Genomic DNA, 23074 nt, shown 5'->3' with positions numbered 1-23074 from the left:
TGAATACTATTCCGTTTCCAAATATAAAGAATGAACGGTAAGCAGGTGTATTAATGCAACGTAATATCTCTCTTCGTTTTATTTTTTCGAGAATCCATATATTTCTTGCATTCCTCTATTGTAAAATCTCAATGGTTTCAGTGAAATTTGATCCACAAACTTTGTAGTAGATTTTCCGCTACTATAGAATGAACTCGATATCTCAGATATTATATTTCGGCTTATGTATCCACTCAAGCAGACAATCCACTGTAACTTAACTCTTTTTTCCCCAACAACTCTTTTTTCCTCAATTCTTATGATTTCTGTATAAATTCGCCACAACAGAAGCAATTCGCATATGCTGCTAATTCTTGTTTAATGTTTTTATAGAAAATATGATTTGTGTACTAATAATTTTATTCTCCTTTTAATGATATCAACTTAATTGATCATTTATGTATTTTTAAGAAAATGAGCTAATTATATTTAATACGATATTATTATGTCTCAAAGGTGCCTGTGTCGAAAGCGCAATTTGCGACGCATTTATCGTATGTCCTTTGGCAGAAATAATTAACGTCATTTCGTCTGCCAGATAATGGTCCCCTGTGTGACGGGATTTCGCAGCCTAGACGGACAGAGATTTATCGTGATATGTTTATTGGACGAGAAGAACTACACACATGACGGGTAGTTTTGTTTCCACGGAGATTAAAAGTTAAATATCGCTCTCAGCGACAAACCTTTATAAAATTAAACAGCAGCATTTCTCTTAAAATATAATCGTATTTTGTTCTTTGACCTGGCTATTTATTTAATTTTAATTTATTGTTTACTTTATTTTATATGTTTATTATTTCTCTTAACAAAGTAATAATATATAAAACTGTTTTTTCGGTTTGGTTAAGCATAGATTTTTTTCTAGTCACCTTTTTTGGATACCTTCAAGATGATTATGTATAATACGTTATTTAAATTTTACAAAGTGTTGAGATTATTCTCGTCGAAATAAAAGATGAATCACATATCAGTCTATAGACTAAAATTTTAATAATACAAATTCTCAGATCTCACACAAAGCGAACGAGATTCAAAGGAATGAGAACTTGCAATATGCAACAGATAAGTTTGCCGGATTCCGATACGGCCAACCAATTTTAATTCCGATACGACAAACTTTAAACCTCAATTCTACGATCAAAGCATGCGAATTCGATATGTATAACTTTCTACGAGAAAAGCGATTATTTAATATAACTAATATAAACAGTATTCGTAACGATATTCCAATCTGGTTATTATGAAAATGTAGCTATCACTTGCAATACTCCAAAACGCAGAACAGCCGCCAATTAGTACCACAATGAGAACTTTCCGTCGGCAAGCTTCTGCCTCTATAGTCCTGGGCTGACCTTGATACTTCAGACTTGTTGATTTAAGACACTTGTTGGTTTTGAATCGTTAATATAGTCATTACAACGATACATCTATTTTTTTTAGTTTCATTAGTTGTGGCATAAAAAATTGCACTTCATGTAATTATTAAATCTTACAACTCTCTGTACATTACATTTGTGCAACTATAGTTTTATTTTCTATTTAAAATGATTCCGTAGTTTTCAACGATTTCGAATTAAATTCTTTGTAGCAAAATAATCCTTTTCAATAATTAAAATAAACAAAAACAACTCCTAATAGTATATTACGGAGATGATCACAGAAATTACAATTAAAATCTTACAATTAAAATTAAAAATTACAAGCTTCACCACAATAAATAGGAAGTATTATAATAAGTTTGGAATACTTTCGTCCGAACACACAGTTAGAATGCAGTCGTTCGTCTTAATTTTGACTCATGAAAGAGTCCGTAAAATCGCGATCTATCTAAATACGCGAATAATTCGTGGAATTATCCACACATGTAATCGCAGCTTCTTGACTTCGTTAAAATGATCCGAGTACAATTTTACGAGAATCGTCATGGGCCACGTGTTAACAACCGAATCGAAAATAATGGTCAGTTAACGTCGTCAAATGGTCATTTGACGCTCGGGAATTGTTACAATTCCATCGTATATACCAGAGACAAATGCTTTTTACTAAATTCCTCGACTTCAGATTAGTATCAACTTGTTGATAAATAGTTATAGTATAATTATGATCAGTACGGAAAGTTCAAATGGAGTATACTTAGGTATGCATAGTAATTCATGAACAAATAATAATGTTTCGCATTTAATCAAGAATACACCGTTTGTTCCAATTATGCAAGATGAATCAGTAGTTTAGTAAAATTACTAACGGAAGAAGGTTATACACTGTCATCGTTAGCACGTAATAGCACAAATCGTTAAATACACACTGTACTCCGAAGTCACCGAACGAATTCGTATGGTTATCCACAGGTGGACACAGCGGTCGGTGACTTCGTTAAAGCAACCCCACTTTCACGAGGATTATCACAGACCACGTGCTAACGATCGAAGTTCCCTCTAAAAAAAAGAAGGGCGTAGATAAAGCGACCGGTTCGCCAGACGGACTATTTTTCACTTACGCACGTCGCAGCTACAACGACGCCTCGCGTTACACAGCGATGCTCGATTCATGAAAGTAGAAAAAAAGGAAAAAAAGTACGAGAGAGAGCCAGAGGCCGCGACAGTTCGCCTCCCGTTGGTTCCCGATTAAAAAGCCCGAAATTCCAACGCGGTGAGCCGGCGGCAACGCTACGGAGCGAATTACATTCGTAGCCGGCGAATCGAGTTTTCCAAAGCGGCGAGCAGAGCGACGTGCAGCGACCGCGCGACCGTATTTTCCGCGAGCACGTTTTCGCCGGCGATTGCGGGAGCCGTCGCGACGCCGGCAACGTCGGGGTGAGTCGTCCGTGTGCGACAGGGAGCGGCCGCGCGAACACTGAAACCAACCCACGCCACCATCACCATCACCACCACCACCACCACCACCACCACTACCACCGCCATCAACCCACCTACCCACCCACCGCCGCCGCTGCCACCGACACTACCACCGTCAACGATGCCGCACCCTCTCCTCCGACGCCCGTCGTTTCCACCACCATATCACCGTCACTACTAGTACTACTACTACTACTACTACTACTATTACTACTACTACTACTACAACAGCCACCACCGCCACTACCGCCGCCACCGCTGTTCTGCGAACCCTCCGATTCTCTACCCTTCAACCGCTATCCATCGCCACCACCACTGCCATCATCACCAACACTACATCAGCAGTTCTCATGTAGGTGAAAGCCCTCTTTCCTCCTCACTTCACCGCTGCTTTCCCCCGCGACTACCAACACGGCAGGTAGATACCAACGACGCCTCTGCTATCCAACCCCCTCGCTTCCTTCTTCTGTATCTACCTTCGAACTTCACCATCCCCTATTCGAGAGTACGCTCCCTTCGCTTTTGCATCCTTCGTTCGTGCACAAGTGCACACGCGCGAAAATAGGTAAGTAAATGCACATGAGGGATAGTTGCGTGAGTTATTTCAACTGCCACACGCCACAATACACAGACACGTTAAGCGTGCATAATTACTCGGTGGCGTTGTTGTCACACTCGTGACAATATCAATGACATTTTTATGTTAATGAACGAGAGACGAGCACTAATTTTGCATTCTGGACATGATTTTGAAAATATAAACTGACATTTGGCAGAACAGGATTATGTTTGTATGTACTATTGTCTTTTCCGATCACTTATACATTTTATTTGATGCAACGAATACCAGATGTTGCCACTGAAATCAAGGAAATAAGGGAAACGTGAGGAAAATTGAAAACGATCAAAAAAATCAGGGAAAAGTCAGAGAACTTTGTAAAACTCTTCTGGAAAATTAAAATTCTCGGCTTTAAAAAAGTTTAATATGCGTATTTATTTACACCTATGCAGTTTTAGAATACTACCAATTAAATGTAGGCAGTGTCAGCAACATTAATAGTAACTTACGTGTTGTGGCTGGTTGTTCCATCTTTTGGTAAACTTCACTATTACTTACTCTCTTGTACTTTTATTCTTTTACTCTTTTGTTTATCTAATAATAAGTAATAATAAGTAAATTATCACATAGTTTATCCAAAAATGAAACTATCGACCTTAATTGTTCCCTCAACAAGATATTTGACGGTTTCAAAATCAGGACAAAAATACAAAACATTTCAAAATATTATTAGAAGCATCAAAGAAAATCATGAAATTTTATCTAAAAATGAGGGAAAATGGAATTTTAGGATGAGGAATTTGTGACAACTCTGAATTGCATTTTATAGAATTTGCAGATTTTTGAGACGCTATTATCTCATCAATCTCATAATTGCTGATAAAATAAATCAATAGTAATGATATTATCGGTTTTTTTTAATTATCGAGAAAAAAGTGCATCAATCGAAGCAAATAATAAAACTGTATTTTTAATAAAATCAAGTTAATAATTTCTGCAACAAATACTTTGACATATTCATATACATAATATAATAGTATCCTAAAATTCAAAATAATATGATGCTCTTATATTTTTGCCATATTATAGCATGTGCGAAATCTTACATTTGTTTGACTAGATTTGGCCGCATCTACTATTAAATGAGATTATATTCTGTATGAATGACTCTAAATTCGTCGTTACTTACCAATTTAAATAGTTATAATTCTCTCTTTCATATCATAATATAAGCGTACTATTTGCGATAGCTTCGCGCGACAGCAAATGAGATATTAATTTTTCGCATGTCTGCTCACCAAATTATTACGTTAATTATGTATACGTTGCAATTGATGAATCTAAATTTGCGTATCAGCGAACGTGAGTTCGGGAGAAATTTATACGATCCAAATTTGTAACGCTTCGTACAACCAGGTGGAGCACAGAAAATATCAATACATGTGTATGAGAGGTGACCGACAAAATTCGCTAAAATTCGGGAACATCGAGCTAGACGAAATTGATAGCGACATTTTGCATGCTACGGCCTCTTTGTCGAAAGCATTGGTACAGTTCGGTCTAATAGATTTTAACCGACTATAGAATTAGACAGTAACAGAAAACCGTTTTTACTGGACGCAAGTATTGCAATCGCAACGAATTTACGAGAAGATAACTTCGTTTATTTATCCGATCGCGTAGACGAGCATCCTTGAAATTTCGACGAAGCACAACAAATACCGACTGGACAATAGCGATCAATTGTTTTTTCTTTTCTTTTTTAATCGATAGTCGCGTCGCAATTGAAGTGCAATCTTGTCACGATAACGACTTCAGTCGTCAGGGACAATTCATCAAATTAATCGAAAAGATGCGTCTGGTTCACCTCGCTGTAACTGCATGTACCCAGATAATAATTTAAATCTGGGCATTGTCAAAACGCTTGTATAATAACGACGGATATAATGAGCGATTCATCAAATTAAGCGAAACGAATGGTATATGCAATTTGCATTGTTTTACTGCGCTGCTATAGTCATTAATTGGAATTGCAGGAATCTAAGTGCACGTCTGCGTCATCGCGATAACAATTTTGTAATACTTATTAATTCACTAATTATCAAAAAAAAGAACTATATTCCATTCAGTACACTTTATTGTGTTTAAACGCATTTGTATGTTAATTCTAGTCGTCAATATTAAATCCGATTATCGAGTAGTGTTTCAATAATAAAAGATGCCATGGTCGGGATACATCGAGATGCAATCGCTAATAAAATTGTTCATAAATATATTAAACGACACCTACAGATAAAAATTCATTATAAAATATAAAATACTAGTAAAGCAGAGAGGGATAATGCCACGATTATATATGATTTCAATCAATAAAAGAATCTTGATTTGCAGAATTGCGTGGCATCGGTCTTTTAATAACGAAATCATATAAAGGTATATAATATGATATCTGAATTGATGTAACTTATTTTCAATTTTCTGATCGTTAAAATAAAAAACTTAATACCTTTATCTTCTGTTGTATTAATTATGTTCTATGGCAGATGCATTCTAATTTTGAAAATTTAATGAAGACACAATAGATCATGAAGAATAGGTTTTAAGTGCAAATTGATGGATCGTGCGAGCGACGACGAGGCTTCTTATAAAAAGCGACTTCCAATTATGCAGCCTATCAATCTCGCCTGAATATCGTCGAACAAATTATTGGAAAAAATGGACACGTTGGAGATGGTTGATGCAACGAAAACTCACGCAGGCGAGAGCGATCTCGAGCGAATGTCGTTCAAATGGACATAGATGGAACGCTGCCATTTTTACGGGCATCGGAAGCTGCCCCGCGGCCGGGACACACTTTCTGACATAATCGGTAACTCGACGTGCACGTCGGCGAAGCATTGCGACGCGCAGATTCCGTCACTTCAGAAGACATTCGGGGGAAGAACTAGGAAAAGGGGACAGTGTTGGAATTCCTTTCGGTAATACTCAGGTCCGATGGAACAAAAGGAGCGTACTTCACTTCAACGCGAACGAGAAGACGGACCAAATCCCTAAGGTCGTTTATTAGCCGAGAGAAACCCGAAGTTGAACGGTGTGAGTGAGACTGAGTCTTCGTGGATAGAGAAAGCGCCACCGCCACGAAGGAGGCGTCGCAAGGGTGGCGTCGCAACCAATGTACGTGTGCAAGCGTATCCATGCTCGCTCGGATGGACGACGGTGGTCGCAGAGGGTAGGAGAGAGATACGGATAAATGGACAGGTAGATAAATAGACAGAGAAGAGAAGCGAGACGAAAGAGAAAGACGGAGTATCTAGATATGGGTTCTGTGGGCTGCGGATCCGTCCGTCCGGTAACGTGATTTCAGTTCGATATTTGATTTCGAAGCAGAATTAGAGCTCAAAATCCGTATACGAGTTGCTGCGATACGATGTCAAACAAAGTTAACACCTTTCAAATGCATATACGTTGATTAAATAAATTATTAGAGTGCTCATCAATATCGTAAATTAATTCCGAAATATCTCACTGTTCTTGTAAACGTTGTAACAGTCTTTCACGTGCAAATAGTAAATATAGAATAGCTACCGTCATTAATATCATCCTTATAAATAATTTGAGAACAAGATAATAATTATTTATACTTTGAGAAATATTTTAGGAATCGCGGATTGAGACATTCATGCAAGAAATTCAGAACATATCTCTTAACGTATTCGTAATTTTATTCTGGGACGTCTGTTACAACGTTTATTCGTAAAGGCGACAGTTACACGACTCCACGATCTCGCAATCATCAAGTCGATCGCTCGTACTTCTCTTGAATCATCTTCTAAATATTATTATCGTCAGTCCTTGTTATCCGTTACAGTTACAATTATTAGAAACGGTTTTATTAAAATCCGCAGAATATAAATTACGATATAGATCATTGTAACTTGATTTATAAAAATAACAGGACATTTCCAGCATATTTCGCGTACTCGCGAACGATACACACAAGATAATTCTCGTAGCCAGCAAAAAAAATTAAGACGTTTAAACGGGTTATTATCTCATCGTCGTGCGTACAAGCTATGTTTCTATATTGCGTGCCTATGTATATGTCTGTGCTCCAAACAACTGATTCCTCTATTCGTGGCTATCTATAGTTTCGTCGAATATTCTACTTATATTCAGCGGAATTCTTCGCGTTCAAATGTGGGATTGCGGCGATTCAATCGCCACAATACAAAAGCATATATACATAATAAAATCCTATGACATAAAAAATATATTTTTCTTGTTATTAACTTCTTATTTAACTTGTTGTTCAAAACTTATAAAATTAATAAAAAGTCTCTATATATAATGAAAGTCTATGTGTAACTATTCTTGTTATTAGCATCACTACTTCCAAACTATTCTTTCTTCTTTTTTAAAAGAAGAATTCTTGTCTCACCTATTTTCATAATGCTAAGACTTTTGAGCCTTTCCCAAATATTTCCGTGACATCTAATAATGTCAGCGAAGCGAATTGATTGTGGCAATGAAATCTTTTTTAAGTTACAGTAAAAAGTTGAAATCAAATAAACATTAAAAGTTGAATCAAACAAAATAAAATTTTTACTTATAATATTTGTCATTTTAAAAAAGTCATAGAGAAAATTATACTACGCCCTGCAGAATTATACTTTATCGCGTTATCTATGTATTGTGCATGACATGTTTTTATTCCTTTTTAACCGCGTCATCAAGATGTAAGAAGAACAGAATGAATGTAAAATTCGATCGCGCTTAGAATGGCGTCGCGCCACGCCTCGGAGGAGCAAAATCGCCCACTTTCATGAAATATACGACCAGGCAATATTTTAAAGGCTCCTGGCGTAATAATACTATCGTGCCTCGTAGGGCGTTACAGCTGCTATGGCGAACAACCATAAAAATTCAACGAACGAGGATCGTTCCCTGGCGATGAAGAACGTTATACAGTCAAAAGTTAAGCACTATACCTGTATCTAATCTACCGTTATCTTCTCCAACAGATTCAACTATGGTTTGATAGTTTCGTAAATCGACAAAAGCTGTTTAACTCCCTAGAGTTTAAATAGAGATTAAATAGAATTTACACAGCATGTAATAATAGATTAATATATCGTTAAAAATTCATAATAATAAAAATATATATCGTTTGTTAATTAATATTACATATGTATACACGCACGCACACACGCACGCATGCACTAAATTTCTCAATTCCTTTTATTTTATTCATTAATTCTGAGACTTTATCAAAAACGATATATAAAATATATAATTTTTTTATATTACAATTTTTGTATATGTTGTATATAGACTTTTATTAAAAGTTAAAACTAAAAAACGAATTAAGATTGAAAATATCAATAACATTTTTAAAAAATATAAAATGTTAACAAACATCGCAAAATATCAAGAATATAAATTTAGTGCCAGAAATAAAATGTAGACATAATACTTTTTTACTAATGAAAATAGATGTTCATTTTTAGTCAATTTAAAATAAATTATTTCAATGAGGATTTAGACAATTAATAAAAATAAAATTAATAGCCACAGGTTTCATACAAAAAGTGAAAATATTTCGATGAATAATAACCTTTTTGCAAAACAACTTAAAAAATCCGTGAGCAAAAAACTGTATATGTAGAATAGATTTGACACGCTGTACTGTTTTGACGTACAATCACATAACTAGTCTGCAACAGGTTTCATGTCACTTTCGTGAACACAGTAGATTATATGCTTATATTATTTTATTGATTTTCACACGCCAAATTAGACGCGAAAAAAAATTTCCATTAATGTGGAATCTAAACAATGAGATTCATTTGAATATTCAATTTCACATTAAAGCATTCGACCGTTTTCTTACGTATATGATACTTTTGTGAACGAGAAAGGAATTTGATAAGAACTCGAATTTTCGATAGCGCATCCAACAGAAACGCCGTTACGCATACCAGATGCTTATTTGTCCAGAAGAAAATCGTTAATGTTATTAGAATTTCCATTGCATTTTAGGAATGGGTATATTCTTCAATCGAATGTAACACTGTCGAAAGATTTTCACAAAACAGAGTGAAAAACACAATGGAAAAGACAAAAATACAATAGGTTATATATGTTGTATTTCATTAAAAGCAACATATGAATATTTAAATAAATAGATTAAAATAATGTCTATCAACAGAAGAAAACACACAAAATAGTGAAATAAAACATATTAATAAATACGTTCCACTTGAATTCGCAACGCTCATGAGTATCATTTCATTCTTGTCATCAAATGTTAGGACAAGGATGAAATATCAATGCAAGCATTGCGAATATTAAGTGAAATGTATGTTTCAATATAAGTAATTATCCTATTTATTAATGAGATAAAAACAAAGATAAAAATACTTACAAAATTAATTAATCTAACTATGTTTTATGTACAAAATTATTGAGGTTTGTACGCACATCGTGAAATAAATGACCTATTAGAAATATTAACGCGTGAATTAATTTCGAACTTTTATTCACGGTGATTTTTACACCAAATATATTGAAGAATCGCTGGAGCGGTATTAATTGCGATAGACTTTTGCGCGCGAGTGCAATGCTATTAATGCACGTATATTATTGTAATTTTAGCGAATGCGGGATGAGCTTCGCATTCCGTTTCATATTTGTGCAAATGCTCTCGTCGAGGTCTCTGTCCGCGACTCATGTCATGGTGATGCGAGTAATCGAATTTTCCGTGATTTTCATCTGCAGTTCCACTTGACGGATATGCGTATACGGATATCACGATTTATTCTGACGCTGACGCTGTTGTTTGCCTCGACTAATAAACTAATCAGAGATACGCGCGCGCGAATTGTACTGTTTTTTACAATCTGTCGATTTGTCCAAATCTATAAAATTATTCCAAATACATATAGCCACACAATTTATGTCGCACGACTGAAGATTTAAGTTATACACTGCATCCTGCGAAAAAAAATTAAGCACAAAAAATTGTCACAATCAAACTTCCAAAAGATCATTTCTATACATAATTAATAAAATATTCATATATGATAATAAAGCACAAGTATCAGTACACAATGATTATCTAATCAACTACAAAATCAAAATTTATCATATATATTGATATTATTGATAGAACGTGAAATAAAACGTTATTTTAAAATAAACTTGACATGTCAATGCTTGCAAATGCATTTCTGTAGATTATACAATATATATATATATATATATGTGTGTGTGTGTATATATATATATATATATATATATATATATAATCATTATATAATAATATAAATCTTTCAAAAGATTATAAGATATGTAATTTCAAGACAATTTGTTTCTGTAAATTTCTTACTAATAGAAGATAATAACGAGCAAAAAAGGGATAAAAGCCTAAAGGAAAAATTTCTTAATTAAGTCCATAGTTCGTTGTATTTCTTTACCAGTAGCTTCGTAAATTCAACCTCATATTTGGCTGGCGACATAAATGTGTTGTGAATAATACATGGCGCATGATATGATACGTGTGTGCATTCGTGACTCGAATACTAAAACAGGCAGTCTTACATACGTCGGACGGTGACCACAAAAAAAGTACTGTCTTCTATTCTGACAGCTCTGCAGTTTGTTCTGTCTCCAAACAAGAAATAGACTTAAACCATATCTACATCAAGTGGCTCACAAACCAGTGGAAAGTATTTGCCTTCTAAAGCTGACTCATAAATTAATAAGAAAAATAAAGTTCAAGAAATGTTTCCTAGCAGAATATAAAATGTTTCAGGCCAACTAATTATATGAATAAAATCAGATGAAATTCATTTACATATAAATAATTATACAAGAATGTATATTAAGATGCAGATTAAATCATCCTTCTTTCACAGGCGCAATTCAATTATTCAAATAACATAATGTAAGATATTCAGTCTAGATAAAATTGAGCTTTAAATATGTATATTTACGATAGAATTAAATGACATAATTAATATATATATGTATGCTAATCATAATAGAAATGCCATCATGATAAAAATTATAATTTTATGCGAGTGTTAATATTTAATATAAACGCGACAGAAATATAAAAGACTTAAAACCCAACTATGCAAAATATCAATATATTAAAATTAATAAATTTGTTATATATATATATATATATATAAAACACTTTTTGTGCAATATTATTAAAAAATCAATTTAAAAATTTTAAAAAATCATAAGTAAAAAATGTATATAACAATATAAAAGATTAGATTGTTACAAGATAATATGAAAAGATTATGCAAAATATTATAAAAAAGCAATGTACCTATAAGAAAAAATTTTGCTAATATCAGCCTATCGAAAAATAAGGTGATTAGTGAGGAGTGCTTTATAAATTCATTGTTAACGAAGACTTCATTAATTTTATTTGCTGTTCTTATACGTCATACTTATAAAAAGAACTTAAGAAACACGTTGTTAGGTGTTACAAGTTCTGCTGTACAAGAAAATCTTTCATTCGATAGCAAAAGAAAGATACAGACCAAATCGATTTGTATTATGGAAATAAATGGCTATCAACAAGGATAAAGTAAAAGCTGATTGAAGATAATACGGATCAGAATTGAAACAATCGCTATTTTCAGCGTTTCCCCAAGATCCACGTCTCTTTTCCTCTTTGTATGGTAAAATATTAAAAATTTCACCGAAAGAGATGCGATTTATAGCTGCAACGTTTCTTCGCAAATCCCGCTGAAAACTAGCAGTCGCTACTGGTATACCAGAATGGTTTCAACAATAAGAATGAATACCAATTCCGGAATAATAGATAAGATCTCGTAAACTTCAAAAGGAAATCAAGAGTGAAAAAGAAGCGATAAATAAAACATATTGACGGTCTAAAATCATTGGAAACATGCATCCATTCCCGAAACTTGCGAATCGAACAGTTTGTGTGATATGGAAGATACACAAAAATTATATGCGAATTAATACACATTTATGGAAATACATTATCGAGTTCTATTGTATTAATAAAGCTTATTTCTGTCTTGAAAAATAAGCGATAATGGTACAATGAGTTTTAAGAATTTTAACTGCATTTGGATCTCATACAAAAGAGGAGAGGAGAATTTGGCGCAGACTCACGCAACGCAAACACGACCTGAAAGTTTTAAGAGCGAACGACAATTCCTGGCACTTCTACCGACGCTGAAAATCCTTGCTTTCTTGAAATGCATTTTTCAGCGATTTCACAATGAGCTTACTAGTTTTTCTTTTTGCGTTTTCGCTTCTCCTTTATTCGTTTCAGGAAGACGCCAGACTTATTGCAACGCGCAAATGTAAAATTCCGTGCAATGTTTCCTCGGCCGGTATAAATCGAGATTCTTGCAACGAAATAAATGTCGGAACACAACATGACATTGAAAGCCCATCGAATCAGCTAAAAATAACGGAAAGCGAGTGCGCATGATTGCGGGTTATTTCCACGGCGAATATGCGCAAGGATATGCAAATGTCAGATGCAGCGCCGATTTATGGTTTATGCATCGACAAAACGAATACGCGGAAATCTCGCAGCCGAAAATGAAAATGGTCGCACGATGCGATCGTAAAATTGCCGCGGATACCTCGACGACGTGTTGAGAATGCAGCCGGTTCGTTTCTATAATGAAAAACTGCGAAGAATCACCTAAAGTATAAAACCATAAAACTGTCTGTTCTATTTAATAAAATATTTAATAAAATATGAGTACTGAATAATCTTGGAATTATCCCAATTATTTAATTAAAATACTTTATTTTAAAAGTAATTTTAATTAAATTTATCATTGCATTACGTGATTAACTATAACATTTTTATCAACTGTCTCAGTCAGCAGGATTAAAAATATAAAATCTATTCTAGCTTGTAAACAAAAAGTAAATAAAAAACGTAAGTAACAATGTCATTATTATCATATATTTAAATATATTAAATTACAATCTATTTAAAATCCATAAAGTAGAGAATTTTGTCAGCCTTGTTTCCCCGTTCTTTAACGAGTGTAAAGGTGGCATAATGTCTTTATCAACGGTTTTCCATTACGCTTTCCGGAGCATCTTCTCTTCCCCTTCGGAAGATATCATTTCTCAGTGGTTACTGTATACGTAATAAATTGTAATGTAAAGAGACAGCCTTATTTTTAAAGGGAAATAAATTTTTACTTCAGAAATCGTTTCTTCTTCGAGAAGTAAAATGTGTTTATTTCATTAACTTCCAGCTAGAACACAAATCTCGAATATAAAGAATAAATAATTTACATCCACTGATTGTACTCTCAGAGTCCTCTCTTTCAATTACATCGAGCGTCTCTGCGAATAAATAATTATTGCAAAAAATTTAATTTCTGAAACTTTATAAACGTCAAAGAATGCATTGTTGGGTCATAAAATTTCTATTATTAAGCAATTCTTATTTAGTTAAATGTCACCTCCAACATTATTTTATGACGCACAAATCTCAACGCAAATGTCGCAATTATAATATATATTGCATCAAATGTGTGAGACAAGAAATATTAAAACATTATTTATTCAAAATCAATTTTCCATATAACGAGAAATTATATTTAAATAATTATAATTAAATTCCACATTAATTTAATTTTACAATTGAAAATATTTATTTTATTTTATATATCTTATATATATATAAAACATGTTATTTAAAAAAAAATTAAGATTATAATTTACTTGAAAATGTTAAAAAATGTCGATGTATGAAGGTATAAGTACAGATGTTCAAGCAAACCCTCGCACTAATTGGCATAATCAGGCAATTACACAATTAAGCGGCTAAGACCTCGGTAACCTGACATTCGGCTCGCAACTATGTTACACTAAGTACGTAATTTGGACGATATGCAACTCCCTTGCAAGTCGCCATAGATTCAGAGTAATTGCGAAGTATTGCGGCACCGTCCCGACGACGACAACGACTATACGACGTGCGACGTACAAGCGGCAAACTTTTCTCCCTGTGGTTTTACCGCGGGAAAGTCGGTTGCAGGATTTTCTGGGAAGCGCTATTGCAGAGAGAACGCGAAGCGCGACGGAAAAAGATCAACCATGAGTATCTCGCAGTTGTGCGGACCGCAAAAGTGAACTCTAGGATTCTGGGACTTATTAGGATGTGTTTCAACATAAAGAGAAACAACAAAAGGGTCCATTCAATTACGATGTATATGTTTCACTGGTTGTTTTTTATATGTATTTACAGAGTATTCCAGAGTATTTATCGTTAATTATAACCCGAGTATTTGCGAATCAGTTACTTTGATTCATCTCGCGTATTTCTTTCGATTTTTATTTGAATATAGAAAAAGATTTATGTAAATGCACCTCTTTTTAGTAGAATTCATTGCAATAATAATTCATATAGTAATCCAAATAATCATAGTAACAACACTTACGTAATTGCAAAATTATTTTCCCAAAATTTTACAATATTTTTTAATTCTATTTATTTCATGACAGTAATTATTTTATTACACAAAAATATTTTTCAAGTACATGTAAATAAAAAAAAATTTGAAATAAAATACAATAAAAAAATTTCTTGACTACGAATAATAAATACTTGCAATTTCAAAATTTGAAAACTTCTTTAATAATTTAGAAAATATCATAGTTTTGATATTTTTATTAAGTTGACTCTCTTTAAATTTATAGTTAAATAATATGTAGATGAAAAAACGTATAGGACAAGTATAGGACATCCTGTAAACTATGCTAGCGCTTTCTAGTACTACCATTTTCTCTCTACACACTTTACTAGTCGAAATACTACGGCAAACATGTTCGTTCTTTGAAGCAACGATAAGAACATAGAGTGTAAGAGAACGTAACATACGCCAAGACAGAAATTACGTTGCTGCTTTTAGTGAAACCAAAGATGTTACCAAAGATGTTCTACGTGAAAATTATCGTTAAGACTATCTCACAAAATGTGTATTTATCTTCGATATATATTTTAAATTGTTCTCTGGCATATTCTATATAATATAATTGTTCCTTAATTCATGCAGTATCATTTTTATATGAAGATTACGCGCAAATATAAAGATCATCGCTGAATATTAATAAAGTTTTTGAATTGTTTATTTTCTGTAATTTATGACATGTTTATTATCCATCCACAAAAATGTCTATAAATAAAAAAAACAAATATATTATATTTATCAAATGTACAAGATAATTAATTCATTAAATCTACGAATGTAAAATATTAAAATTAAGTATTCAGAGACTAATTAAATTTTGTTATTCTACGTTTACTCCATCACGTTAATAAAACTTCTTTTAAAGGAAAAGTAAACATGAGTGAACGCGTATTTATCCTTCTACTGAGCCCTTCGTGCTTCACAAACGCGTTAAAATTGAATAACCGCTGGCCCGAAACAAGTAGATTGCTCTGAAGGGATACGCTACTTCATCGATTCTATGAAATGATATTTATTAAAAATATCATGTTTTTTACTTATAACAGGTTATTTTATTCTGAAAATGTCTCCTAAAAATTATTTTCATAAATTACTTTTAATAATTAAAAAATATTAATAAAGAACGAAAGTCGTTAACCATATACCTAATAAATATTTTAAAAAACCAATTTTTTCGGTACAATACAGTAAGATACGAATTGTTAGAATACAGACGAAAATCACGTCGGAAATATTTATACGACAAACGTGCCAGTAACATCGAATATTTATAGTGTAATCCCAAAACCTGAATTTATTAGTTTAACAATCATCTATCATACAATCGCATATGCTGTATTTCTGAAAGTATATTTCCGCAGTAAAAGTAGCAAGCAGAAATCCATTCGCGAAATAACAGTTTTATTTCGTGTTACGCGAGCTGGATGAAGCACGACGATGGAATGTGAAAGCAAATAGCAAATGTTAGAAGCACTTTCGCGTCATGTTACTACCAAAAATCTCTGGAAAAAGAACTCTGGAAAAGAACTCCGGAGAAAAAAAACAAAATAGAAAAAAGTAGGTATTTTGGGAAAATTGTACTTTTTATATTATCGTTTTTACCACGATATCGGGTATAGGATCAGATCCATAGGAACGCTCTGCATGGCAATTGGCGTCACGCAATAAGAGGTCAAGACCTATTACAGACACGTTTATCCCTACAACTTGCAGGCATTAAATCATAATAGGTATTGCGCCGCATGCATGTGGACATTGTCCGCTTTGAAGTGCCTCTTGCATACGTTCCTGACATACGGATCAACTAGGACTATCTCACGCACTACCATATTGCTATGGTCGATGCATAGATGCGTATGCATCTATAACCCGAATATTGTTATGTCGATCTACATACAGAAATGGTCGCAATATCCAAACCGCATCTCTAAAGCATAATACGTCCGATAGTTTCTACAAGGAACATCGTTAAACATTGGAGATATTAAATTATTAATATTATTATTATTATATGTACATTATCTTATACGTAAATTAAAGAAATTTCGTAAGATATAAATCTCTTTAGAAAAAATACGTACGTTCAACATGAAAACAAGATCTATGTAAATATTTAAATGCATGAACCTGTTGCATTAAATTTTTGAGAGAAGACCTCGCCAATTGCTTGAACAGTGTTAAATGATAAAATTTGATAAAATAAGACATAAGACGTAAACTTGTTTTTCTTCTAACAAAAGAACCCACTTATCCGCTTCTATTTTAATAAGCTTTGAATATATTAAAATATAAACGAAAATAAGAGACACGTATTTTTATAAGAGTTCAATCGCACGTTAAAAGAATGGAACCCTCCTTGGAGAAAATCGATTTCTTTCTTTCTGAATAAATATCCTCTAAACCTAAACCATCAAAAATATAAAAACAATATTTTAAAAGTTAAATGATTTCAAGAGTACTTTATAACAATAATAAATTTTTTTATTTTTATTGTAAATAAAAATTTATTACTATCTTAAAATACTGTTAAAAGCATTCAATTTTTAATTAGAACATTTTTTATATCTTTAACACTTTAGATGATTTAGAAAGAAAGAAATCAATTTTTTTTTAAAGAGGATTTTATTCCCTTAACGTGCAATTGAGCACTCATAAAAAATATGTATCTCTTATTTTTATCTTTTAACATACCCAAAGCTTGTTAAAATAAGAAGAATACACTTGATTATGTTTCCTTGTAAGTTCACAATCACAAAATTATATAAAACATATTTATATACAGATCTCGTTTTCAAATATAGCCGAACTAACGAAATAATTATAATCTAAAACCAGTGTATTATCACTGACTTCAGTGCTACACTTATAACTGATGTAATCATCAGCGAATAATATTTACTGTTTTTTAGTAATAAAACACTGATTCACTTTTAGAGATGATTTTATAATTTTCTGCAGATTCAATCTGTAGAAATCATAACTTCTAAAAATTAATCAGTGTATTATTAAAAACAGTAAATATTCGCGCTGATATTATAGTTATAAGTGTAGCACTGAAGTGATAATACACTGATTACAGAGTACAATAGCGCGAATTTTAGTTGAGAAGTATTCCAATTTCATAAGGACAAGAAATTTCTCAACGTCGCGGATAGAATGCAATAACGATCGCAGCACCGGACTAATTGATTGATTTTAATTTTGAACAACACTGATAAAGCGAAGTTGCACGTGAAAGCAACGCGAAGAGGCATCTCTTCCCATAAAGCTAGCGGGTCTTAGTAGAAATAAAAACAGATAGCAAACTTATCTCGAGACATTTTCCTTCATTTTGTTCTCTCTACTCGTTCGTCAGAAAAATAGGAACGCCGTTAGTGAATACGAAATTCAACTTGAAAGAATCGATGTGACAACTATGCGTGCTAGTAGGATCTACCCCAGGTAGCTTTCAAAAAATGGAGCAATGTGTGGGAGGCAGACAGCTGGTACAGAAACGATTGAAAGAAAATCGATAAATCGGTCGTTCGTAGAAAATATCCGCTTGAATACTCGTATAACTATCGAAATCTACCCTCTAAAATCTTCTCGAGTGAAAATTACGATCCCGTAGCGTGTGTCTTTAAATAAATTTACCCGACCTAGTGACAAAAATTGAAGACTTTTATAGAATATTTAATACGATGAATTAAATAAACGCAAGCCAATATCGATGTCACACTGAGAACTAGTGAATATGAATGTACTGAGATAAATCAATGCCTGGAACTCCCAGCCGGCGCAAACATAAATTGCTAAGCTTATTTGGCAAATTGTAAGAGCCACGCGCTACACCGACCCAGGTAACCGGTAGCGATATTCTGGACCCGGCAGCAGTTAAACTCATTATGTGGGCGAGATGTATTATGTCTGCACGATATTCTAGATTTACGAGCTAAGCACTGAATGAAATATGCAAACGTATGCGTCGGAGATTACACTGAGCTATTGCAAATTTAGGAGATCGGGCAATTTATAAGTAGTTATCATAGTTTATGTTAGATCATAAATTAAAATTTATTGAAAAGTAAACGTGTTGCATACTGTATACATATATGTGTACAAATGCATACATAAAAAAAATATGTTAAAATCTCAATTAGATAATTTGCTAAATGAATATAAATATCTCAAAAAATATAGATTTTAAGAACAGTAAAAATAAGACTTACGATACGACTGTGATGCATCGCATATATACTCTGAGATGCATAAATTTACACTGATTAGAAAGGACTAAAATGCTGCTGTTCCGAGCCAAGAGAATACCGACAACTTTGCCAGGCCAATTCCAAAACGGTGTAAGTTAACGCTACTTAAAGCAGCTCTATCAGCATATAGCTAGGGGATGAACACGGCAATCTATGCACGTGAAATGTGGATAGTAGCGTGTTCCATATGTTTCGTGCTCGTAATTAAAGCCCGGCAGGCAACGGCAACTTATACTCTACAGTATAAACATTCCCAATAACTAGCCTACTATGAAAAATATTTGTGACTATTCACGAAAGCTCGATTAAATCTTCGATATTGGTACCTATTATCGACTATTTGCGACATTTTCTCTTTCGTAAAAAATTATTGCATGATATAACATACAAGATATATAGATATGCAGAAAGAAAATAAATCATTGTTAAGAATCACTTAGAAACAAAATCTGTTTCTAAGTGATTCTTAACAATGATTTATTCAGTTATCATTCTTTCCACAATTTTTAATTATGTGCTTTATGTTATTTAAAATACAGACAGTTTAAAAAGATACAGATAAATAATAAGTACCTACATGCATAATTAAATACGATTAATCGTAAAACAATCAAATTTCAGGCTAGAAGACGACTAGAATCTAAATCATATCTTTTGCAGTATGTTATAAAAAAACTTATAACAAATTGATTTATTATTGGTGAAAAGTTAAACATGTAATAATAAGCGTCAAAAATCTTAAGCTACAATTTCTAATGTTCATTTGCGTACAAAACAATGTCAAATAGAAAATATAATAAAAAATAAGTTAAGTGATATGCAACTCTCTCCTACGCTGCAGAAATAAGGATCAATCTCGCGTTGTAAGGCCATTTTAAGTCTAGAAAATAAACACGCTACCACGGTAATCTATAGTCAAAATAAAAAATTTATTCTGCAAGTCGCAAGCAGAGCCGATCGCTAATGAATGATTAGCGTGATAAGCCTTAGTCTAGTCCTAAAAGCTCAACTATGATTGATTGATTTATTTACGTGAAAGTGCAAAGCATTATTTCCTTCTCTACTAATAATACTTAAATTTATTTTGTTTTTCTTAGAATTAAAATTCTTAATAAATTAAATAATATTTAAATAACAGTAAAAAATAAGGATGTATCGGATATCCAGAAAGCATCCAGTATTATCCAGCACTTTTTTTACTATCCAATCGGATAGCCGAATATCATTATTATCCAGGGAGGTATCCGGAAATTCGATATCATTAAATGTTGATTTTTTTCTTATACAAATATTCTAGAAATAAGCATATTCATATGCATATTCATAATACTATAATATTTTATAATATCTTATATTATTGTCGCAAAATTACAATCTTTTTCTCTATAGGCTTTTTTTAGAAAACATTTTCTTGGAATCCGATAATGTCGGATACTCAAAGAAATTGCTTTCTCGGATATCCTATCGAATACCGGATATCCAACGTTGTATTCTATCCGGATATCCCATATTCGGTATCCGGTAATTTTATGATCCGGTACACCCCTAGTAAAAAATATAAGAATAATATTAACCTTTTAGAACAAAGTTGGAATCAAATGTGATTTATAGCTTCATCAGTAAAAGAATTTGTTGTCTTACTATAATTATTTAAAGTGAATTAAATTTTATGTATTTTTAAATTTTTTGTACTATTTTACTTTCTTTACTCATTAGTGAAAAAAAATCAGATCTAAATCCGACCTTTTCATCTTTTTAGATATGTTCCTGAAAAGCCTTACCATTATAAGATTAAAAACTAACAATAAATTTTATTTTTTAAATTAATATTTTTTATAAATAATATTTTATAATTTCTTTTTAGATCCTATTCCAAACTAACATATTTAAATATTTAAAAAAAATAATTCAATACATATAAAAAAAATAAAATATCCTTAAATTTTTCCTTAAAAATTTTCCTTAAATCTTTATAAAAGACAAATGTGAAAAACAAATTGTTTAATTGTAATGCATTGTAATAAAAACGTGATGGACAAATACTGCAATGCTAATATAGAACAATATCCAACGAAAAAAAAGAACATTTCATTTAAAATAATTAGCTAAAGTAATATTCTTTCTCGACTTCAATTATATCTATTCAATTATATTTATTCGGACAGAATTAAAAAATTTGTAGTAGACAGAACTTTTAAATTAATTAATTTTAATTGTTCAGAAACGTGTAAAAATTGTTAAATAATTATTACATTAATTAATTTTGACCGTTCAAAAACATATTAGAATTATTAACGTAATTTTAATAATTTTGTTATACAATTAAATCTTATCATATGTTTCATAACAAAATATATTTACATAATATCATTATGAACCTGTTGGCAGTAAAATTTTGCGTATCAAAAGGTTAATGTGCAATTAAGTAACTTCACAAATTATGAAAAGTTTGCAGTTAAAATCGTGTTAATACTTCTGTAAATTGTGCTAGCATTTGATTGTTAAATCAATATACGACAATTAATTTCAAAACGATTTGCAGACCAAATTCATACATCGATCGGCAGATATTGCAATTTATTTCAGTCTTCGGACGAGCAATCAAAGCCGATAATTAAACTTCTAAACTTCGCCCGATTGCGGAAAGTGCCACACAGGCAGGATTGCTTCTCCAATATCAATTATGATGGCAGAGAAACTCATTAAATTTATTAGATCACAATGCACTTATCAAATGCGCTTCCCGTGAAAATATTTTTTAAAAATTTTCGTCTAAAATTGAATTAATGACGAATTAAAGTCAGTATCCTTTTAAAAATTAAAAATATTGCTCTCATGCTCTTACAATTCTCATAACTTACGCACATTAATAATGCATAAAATATCAGATAAAGGAAATATTTAAAAAATAATATTAAATATATATGTACACTCATACAGTTATTTCCAAAATCCACTCTCTAAAATCTTTTTAAATGAAAGTTATAATCCCATTTACCCGTTTTAATAAACTAATATGTGCGCGCGTATCTACTAAAATACAAAATACTATAAATACAACTCGCGTTATATTCTTTTATACAATAAAAGTTTTATTAATAATAAACTAAAAAATTGATTTTAAATTTGTTTTTACGAAAGAAGCTTATTTAAATTGACAGTTTTGTTGCCAATTCATATTTTAATAAAACGCCATTCCACAGTGATAAAAAGTTACGTAAAAAGATAAGAACATTGATTATGTTTAAAGACACATATCTTTATGAATAAAAAAAATTATAAATCAACATTTCTCAAATCTGTCTAGCCTATAATAATATTTTAGGGATAAAATATATTAATGCAGCTTGAAAAAATATTCTGTGTTTAATGTAGTATAAAACGACATTATAAAATGAGATTGCCGCTATGTTCATCGTTAAATACACATAGACTTTATGTGTCGTTACGATTGTTATGCGATCCTAAAAAAATATACAATCATAAAATACTTACCTTTGCCATGCAACTGCTGTCGATTCGTGTCGGCGCGCAAGTTCTCGGCCGTGTGAACCAGCTCGTCCAATTGCGGTTTCTTTTGTTCCAGCTCCCGTAAGACGTTCTGAAATATAAATCAAAATAGCATGAGCGTTATTACGAAGTTCTAGTTCGGTTAATAACCGCCGTGGTAAGATACAGCAACTGCGAAACCGTGGCACTTGCATCAGGCAACTGCTCGCTGCATGCAACGGTGACGCAGCGCATAGCCCATAATCGATGGCAGCGTCGAAACTGCTGCAAATTACAATCTAATGCCTGAAAGTCCAGATCGCTCGGACACACGCACGTTCTTCACCCAAAAGTTTAATGTACGTGTTGGTGAAAGCACGCACG

The 23074-nt window shown here is 32.4% G+C and overlaps 1 protein-coding gene across 1 annotated transcript in view; it reads right to left on the bottom strand.

Moving 5' to 3' along the window:
• LOC105618886 (dystrophin, isoforms A/C/F/G/H-like) overlaps positions 1 to 23074 on the bottom strand; it is a 195891-nt gene that overhangs the window by 20945 nt on the left and 151872 nt on the right. Inside the window, exon 36 of the mRNA XM_012200417.1 lies at positions 22697 to 22802. Coding sequence (XP_012055807.1) covers positions 22697 to 22802 — 106 coding nt within the window. The remainder of the gene's footprint in view (positions 1 to 22696; positions 22803 to 23074) is intronic.

Source organism: Atta cephalotes (genome assembly GCF_000143395.1).
Source record: "Atta cephalotes unplaced genomic scaffold scaffold00018, whole genome shotgun sequence".
NCBI lineage: Eukaryota > Metazoa > Arthropoda > Insecta > Hymenoptera > Formicidae > Atta > Atta cephalotes.
Note: the sequence above shows the minus strand (reverse complement) of the source record. Positions and strands in the feature narration are given on the sequence as shown.